Raw genomic sequence first — 8119 nt, 5'->3', positions numbered from 1 at the left:
ATTTAAATTTTTTTTTATTTTTCTAAATTTGAAATCTTATCCCAAAACCCCACTCCCCACTCCCCAACTCTAAACCCTAAACCCTAAACCCTAAACCCTAAACCCTAAACCCTAAACCCTAAACCCTAAACCCTAAACCCTAAACCCTAAACCCTAAACCCTAAACCCTAAACCCTAAACCCTAAACCCTAAACCCTAAACCCTAAACCCTAAACCCTAAACCCTAAACCCTAAACCCTAAACCTTAAACCCTAAACCTTAAATCCTAAATCCTAAATCCTAAACCCTAAACCCTAAAACCTAAACCCTAAACCCTAAACCCTAAACCCTAAACCCTACCCCTTAAATCTAAACCCTAATGTCTAATTAATTTACCATTGGGGTATAAGTGTATATTTATCTCTTTTGATAAAACATTAAATCTATTTTGGTCAATTTTATTCTTATACGCTATATTTGTGACAAAAACTTTTTTAGTGTTATCCTATTCATTTTCTCTTTAACAAAAGCCCATAATGATTTTATTTATTACCTATAAACGTCTGTGTCTTTCCCTTCATTTGCCTGCTCTACTAGGGTTTTATAGTTATCGGAAAACGAAGAAGAGATGACGGCATTTTCTAGGGTTTTCGGAGGATGCCGGACACTAATGGCGAAGGCGACGAGTAATGCAGCGGCTACCGGCATTGCAGCTGGTAAATAAGGAAAAGGAATACTAAAGACTGTTCCGGTCTCGAAGACGCTGGCTAGCTTCGCCGGAGAGAGCGAACTCTCTCGTGCCACCGCCGTGAAGAAAGTGTGGGAGCATATCAAGGGCAACAACCTCCAGGTACAGTTTCAGAGATAATTTGATTCTTGTGTTGTTACATTATACTATTAATGAATTTAAGACGAGTATTTGCCTTGTGTTGATTAGTAGAACAATGTATTGGGTTCAAGTAGAGTCTGATTCTATCTTGACTTGTTGAATAAAGAACTCAGTAGTTGAGAATATAGTGTGCTGGGTTTGGATTAAGGCATTGCTTCTCTGTTTTGTTAAGAACGGTTTTGTTTTGAATATGTAGAATCCGGAGAATAGGAAGGAGATCATATGCGATGATAAGTTGAAGACGATATTTGAAGGCAAAGACAAAGTTGGATTCACTGAGATCGCCAAGCTCTTGTCCCCACATTTTCCTAAGTCTGGTCTGATGATTTGCTTATGTTTTTTTCTATCTAAATCCAAGCAATAGTTTTTCTTTCTCTCGGTTCGTTTTAGATGGTTGTACATTATATGGAAAAAAAAAGCAGTAAATCTCTGCTGGTTACAGTTTATAATTTCGTTTGAGTTTGGATCTTCTGATATTGGTGGTCTTTCTTGTTCAATCAAATCTCATTTATTTATCAGTTCTATGAAAGCTATATTACAAGTCACAGTATGCCATAGATTTTTTGAGTTAGTATATGTTAACTTCGCCACCAATGGAGTTAATAAATAATGAGCTTAGTAGATGAAACCTCTCGGCGTTCTATGTAAATGTGGATGGACATTTTCGGACTATGGTTTTTTTTTTAAGTTGTGCAAATTATACAGGGAAGTTTACTAAAACATTACTATTTTACGAACGAGAACCGTACAATTTTTTTTTTATTACTGATATTTTTTTAATACCAAGCGTGTTTTTTTTTTTACGTTATGAGAAAAAACATATTTACAAGAATACCATTGCTTTTTTATGCCATGTAAGCAAAATCCTAGCGCCATGTAGGAATTCGGTTCCGTATTTTCATTAAGTCAGCCGTCAAATGCTACGTATGTCGTTACGACAGAGTTATAGTTATGTTGCGGCTGAGTTAAACAACGCGGCTGACTTAAGAGAAAATGGCTGACTTATGAACATAAGTCATCCGTTAGTGACAGCTGATTTACAGAAATTTGGCTGATTTATGGGAAAACAGTTGACTTATGTACACAAGTTACGACTGACTTATACATCAACGTTGTGATTTCTGGAAAATTCGGCTAAGTTGTAGTTAAGACACGGCTAAGTTATGTTTCCCCGACTGAGTTAATGAATATCGACTAGCTGAGTTATTAAATTTACGGATGACTTATGGGAGGTTGTTACGGCTGAGTTATAGTTAATCAGCCGTAACTGGATGGATTAATAGTAAACTCAGCTTAATTACAGCTGACTTATTAGCGAAAGATTAATTACTAGAATATCATTCGTTTGACGGCTCATTTATGTGACGATACGGCTAAGCCTGAGACTTATTATCCGAGATCCGGATTCGATCCGAGATCCGCTCCGGATCCGCTCTGAAAATAGGATATCTGAGGTGCCCAGATACAAATCCGGATAGTAAAATCTTGGATCCGTCCAAACCGAATCCGGATCCGGCTATTTTAATTTTTAGCTCTGGATATCCGGATCCGGATCCGTATGTTTAAAATACATTAAATTTTTAAATTTGATTAATATTTATACGTAAATTAATTTTACAATATTATATTTTAGCCTTTACAATATTATAGACATATATATATATATATATATATATATTTATAAATCTTGTATAAATATTTAATTTATGCATTATTTTTAAGAATTTAGTATTTAAAAAAATTAAGTATTTTTACGGATCCAGATCCGGATATCCGCGGGTAATAGAATGTAGAGACGGATATCCGAAATCCGGGTATCCGGAAACCACGAATCCGGATCCGGATAATAAATCCACGGATCCTTCGGATCCGAATCCGGATCTAAATACCCTAAATTTCTCCGATATCCGGATCCGTCCCAGGCCTACCTGACTTATTGTTTTTCATGATAATTATGGCTGATTTTTTAGCGAAAATTTAATTACTGAAATAGTATTCACGTTTCGGCTGACTTACATTGTACATGAGGGCTGATTTATCTAGGCTGAGTAATATTTTCGTTTGGTGGCTGACTAACCGATTTTCCATGTCATCCGCCGTGTCATCAACTCGGATTTGCCATGTCACTGCTAACGAACTACTTTACAACTCGGTTTTTCTGTCTGTTCATCTTCTTCTTCATCTTCTTTATTTATCTATCTATCTTCTTCATCTTATTCTTCGTCTTTCTTAGAGATTTTATGGATCCGGTAATTATTGTTTTTGGTAACTGGATTAAGAGTAACAAATATGTATTCAATGCCGACAGTAGAGGGTGTAGAGTTCTGCATTTAGATGAGAAAACAATACATGAAGAATTTGCAAAGTCTGTACTCGATGATGACAGATCTAATGAATTGAGGCATCCGATTCAGCCTAGCTATATGTTCTCGAATAAAGCTTTGAAAACAATGGCGCACGACACTCCACCAGTTTACGTCTCCAATACTTGACAATTGCAAGGTTTTGTAAGCCTAATGAAAATCGAAAAGCTATGTCTCTGTGTGGAGATTATGGAGAACAAGGATGACGAAATGAATCGGAATGACAGAGCAAGAGAGACGAGTAAAACATTTTTCAGTTTTAGCTCAGAAGCAGAAGTTTCAGATGTTGAATCCAAAGACAAAAACTACAGTGGGAGTTATGATGGTTGCAGTTTGGAGAAGGAACGCAACGACAATGAGAATGGCTACTCAATCATAGTGGAAGGAGAAAATCCCAAAGTAGGCGGAGAAGATGGAGTAGGTGAAGAAAACAAGGAGAATTATGCATTCGAAAGCCGATTTGATATGTTCGAAGACTCCGACGGTGCGTCATCTGAAGATGATAACTTCAGCTCATATGGTGAGTCTCCAACACAAGACGAAGATTCACCGACGTTACCTCCCAAGAAGAGATATCAAAACTTGTCGATGAGCGGAAGTAAAGGGAATTTGGAGGTTCTAAGGTTGGAGATGTCGTCGCTAAACCTTGCGGTAGGGAAACGATACGAGAGTAAAGATGATTTGGAGAGACGACTGAAACTTCTTTCAGTGAAGGATCAATTTTATTTTGATGTAGTCATATCCACTCCGACATTATTGATTGTTAAGTGTTGGGTTGATGGATGTCTCTAGTTGGGTTGATGGATGTCTCTAGAGAGTTCGTGCTTCTACACAAGTGCAATCCCCGACATTTTATGTTTGTATTTACGATTCAGATCATACATGTTCTGTAACTGAGCGTTCTAATCGATCTCGACAAGCAACATCAGATATTTTAGGAGAGTTACACAAGTACTTTCTCGGTGACGTTGGTCCATCCGTTCGCCCTACGAGTGTCGGAATAGCTATCACTAAGCAGTTTGGTGTAAAGGTAATTACTTTGTTTCGGCGGACTTGTTTATACAATGCGGCTGACTTAGTTATATTAACATTACGGCTGAGTTATATTAACAATGCGGCTGAGTTATTGTAACTATATGACTGTGTAATATGAAAGGTTGCGGCTGACTTATTTATACAATGCGACTGAGTTATTATAACGATACAGCTGAGTTATTATTACTTTGTTGCGGCTGAGTTATTTGTATTGTTTTTCATGTGGACAGATGGATTATTGGAAATCACATCGGACACTGAAATTTGCAAGGGAAATCGATGAGGGAACACCTGAGAGTGGGTTTGAAAACTTGCCTTCTTACTTATACATGATAAGAAGGAAAAATCCGGGTACAATTACGCGTCTTCAAATTGATGAGTTTGGAAGATTCATTTATGTATTTCTTGCGTTTGGTGCGAGCGTAAATGGGTTTCCTTTCATGCGCAAAGTTGTGGTTGTCGACGGTATGTTTCTTAATGGTAAATACAAAGGGACGCTTCTCACAACACTAGCTCAAGATGGTAACTTTCAAATTTTTCCAATAGCCTTCGCCGTGGTTGACACTGAAAATGATGACTCGTGGCATTGGTTTTTTACGCAACTACAACTTTTGATTCTTGACGACGAGGGTCTTGCGATAATCTCGGATAGGCATAACTCGATAGGGAAAGCAATTGGAAATGTGTATCCGTTTGCTTCCCGGAGAATTTGTACCTACCATTTATATAAGAACACTAGGTAAACACCCGCGCCTTGCGCGGGGTGAATGTCTTAAATGATTTTAATTACTTTGAATTTTTGTGTATAGTTTACATTATGTAACACATATATAATGACTTTTATATAATGTACATTATATTTTGGTAACACAAATTAGAACTATTAACATATACAAAAATCCGTACCAATTAGAGCTTAAATTTTTGAAGTGCCATAGTTAATTACTCAGCAATAAATCTTTACTTATAAAATGAGATTTATATATAAGTGATGCTAATTTTTATGATGGCATAAAACATTTATATATAATATATTTTAGATAACTAATTTTAGCACTTGTATTATGCAATATATTACGCATATATTGATATTTTATATGTGGATTTTCTTTAATTTGCAAACCAAAAATATATTTTTCTTGAGCAAAATTATCGCTTGCAGTAAATATTATCTTACTTGAGTAAATATTTAAAACATTCCAAATTCAAGCAGTAATTCAGTTGATTTTGTATTCAACTGTACTCATCTCCACTTATCCATTGCTACCTTATTGATCTTAACGGCTTAGAAATCATAATTGTTTGGACCATGACTTGTTATGAAATTTAATAGGCTCAGCGGAAATGATGGGCTCTTTCGAGCTGAAGAACCCTACTCTGTAAAAAACAATTAGTGACCTTACTCTATCTCACTCTTTGTCGGCAAGATCAAAAGACAATTGATCAACTCAGATATCGAGCACTTTCAAATAAAGGTATTAGGGTACTTCATAAACCAGCTCTAATGTTGTGCATACCACATAATTCTTCATACCACATAATATATCAAAATCTTTTATGTTGTAAAGCAAATCAGTGAATATAATCTTTTCTCTTATCAAGGTATCAAATAAGTTAATAACAATTTTTTTCATTATAATTATGAGCAAGAGATTTACATGATTGCTTCACAAAGTATTCAACAGAGAGCTTCTCTTAACTATGTGGCCATGCCTCTTTATGTTTCGAATACGTGGACGCAACAGTGTCAAAATGGATAAAAATTAATGGGTTAATCCAAACCAATCCAAACAATGGATTTTAATAGATATAAAAATTGGGTACAAATGGATTAATGGATAAAATAGGTTAATGGATTGGGTTAAAATGGTTTGGATTGTAATGAGTAATGAGTTATCCACAACCAAACCAATAAAAAAATTATAACAAACAAAAACTTAAATCAAATATACAAACAAAAAATAACCAAACCAAATTTCCAAACCAACTAACTATACACCAAACTTAATTTATTTTCTCATATATATAATTAAATTTTAATAAACTAAATCTAAGCTAATTCTCATATATAATTTTTGTTAACAATTAATTCCTCATATATATTGTATGTTAGTTTTTTAATAAGCCAAATTTAATCATAATTTTTCCAAAACCATAGAATCAAGTTTTCCACCAAAATTATAAATTGATTTTTCTCATCAAAACCGCAAAACTGAACTTCCCGCAAAATTGAGTTTTTTCGCAAAAATAGCAAAATTGTGTTTTCCCGCCAAAACCTTTGAATTATGTTTTCCTGCCAAAACCGAAATCGTGTTTTTTTCCCCGCCAAAATCGCAAAATTGAGTTTTCCCGCCAAAACCGTAAAATTGAGTTTTCCCGCCAAAACCGTAAAATTTTGTGTTTCCCACCAAAACTGCAAAATTGAGTTTTTCCGTTACAACCAAAACTGTAAAATTGTGTTTTCCCACCAATACCGTTAAATCATCTTTTCCCGCCAAAATCATAAAATCGAGTTTTCCCGCAAAAACCGTCATAATCGTATTTTCCCGTCAAAACCGCAAAATCGTGTTTTCTTGCTAACTATGCAAAACCGTATTTTTCCGCCAAAACCGCAAAATTGAGTTCCCGCCAAATTCGTAAAATTATCTTTTCCCGCCAAAACCGTAAAATCAAGTTTTTCCGTCAAAATCGCAAAATCTTGTTTTCCCAAAACCGAAAAATTCGAGTTTTTCCGCCAAAATTGTAAAATCGAGTTTCCCGTCAAAATCGTAAAATCGTGTTTTGCAGCCAAAATCACAAAATTATTTTTTCTGCCAAAACTGCAAAAGCGTGTTTTCCGCCAAATAGTAAATATTGTGCTTTTCACTAAAATCCCAAAATTATTGTTTCCGCCAAATAGCAAAATTGTATTTTCCACCAAAACTATAGAAATGTGGTTTGGTTTGAGTTGGTTTATCCATTTTCACATACCTACGTGGACGGCTGCAGATTTAAAGGTTAGCATCAGACTTTCTAAGCAGTTGTTTAATTGTTTTGGGACAGATTCGAGCATACTTACTATAGTTTGTCTCAAAAATCCCCTATATATTATTTGTGAAACATTACAACTTTTTTTTGTAGACACGTGTCATCACTAGGATGATTCTTAAAATTATTAGATAAATATGTTGGTCCATCCACTACAAGAAAACATGGGGATTCTGATGGCCGAAATCGTCGGAAATTCGTCGGAATAGACCGATTCCGACGAATTTCCGACGAACCTGTCCGTCGGTATCGTTTTGTCGGAAAAAAAAATTCGTCGGAATTTCGTCAGAACTTCCGACGACTTTCTGACGAATACCGAGAAACGTCATTCTGACGAACTTCTGATGATATTATGATGCGGACACAGGAGACCAGAGTTCATCGGAAAAACTATGTACCGACGGAGAACGTTCCTCGGACAATTCCAACGTAGTGGATTCCTCGGTGTATTCCGACGAACTTTGGGCGTCGGAATATACCGAATTATATAAATTTTAAAAATGAATTAATTTTGCATTTTTGTATATTTTTTTATATTAATAAATTAAAAAAATCAGAAATTTAAAACTAATAATATTATATAATTTAAATTCATACAAACCGAAATAGAAAAAAAACATTCAGAAAGTTTAAAATTCATACAAACCGAAATAGAAAAAAAAACATTTCGAAAGTTTTAAAAAGCCGAAAAAAACTAAGATGAACTCGAAGACATCAAGCGATCTAGCTTCTGCATTATCTCGGTGTTGAACTTCTTCTGGGATGCCAACTCAGCAAGGATAGTGGCATTCTCCGAACGGATAGTGGCATTCTCCGAAAGGATAGT

At 35.3% G+C, this 8119-nt stretch overlaps 1 protein-coding gene and 1 pseudogene across 1 annotated transcript; both read left to right on the top strand.

Moving 5' to 3' along the window:
* The first annotated feature begins 585 nt into the window (after window positions 1–585).
* On the top strand, window positions 586–1390 carry LOC106294159 (annotated as a pseudogene).
* A 1994-nt stretch (window positions 1391–3384) lies between these two features.
* LOC106344766 lies at window positions 3385–5009 on the top strand. Its single transcript, XM_013784078.1, has 3 exons — window positions 3385–3901; window positions 4107–4261; window positions 4497–5009. Exons 1-3 carry the CDS (start codon window positions 3385–3387, stop codon window positions 5007–5009), a joined length of 1185 nt encoding a protein of 394 aa, XP_013639532.1.
* Window positions 5010–8119: the final 3110 nt, after the last annotated feature.

The sequence above is a fragment of the Brassica oleracea genome, chromosome C5 (assembly GCF_000695525.1).
Source record: "Brassica oleracea var. oleracea cultivar TO1000 chromosome C5, BOL, whole genome shotgun sequence".
Lineage (NCBI taxonomy): Eukaryota > Viridiplantae > Streptophyta > Magnoliopsida > Brassicales > Brassicaceae > Brassica > Brassica oleracea.
Note: the sequence above shows the minus strand (reverse complement) of the source record. Positions and strands in the feature narration are given on the sequence as shown.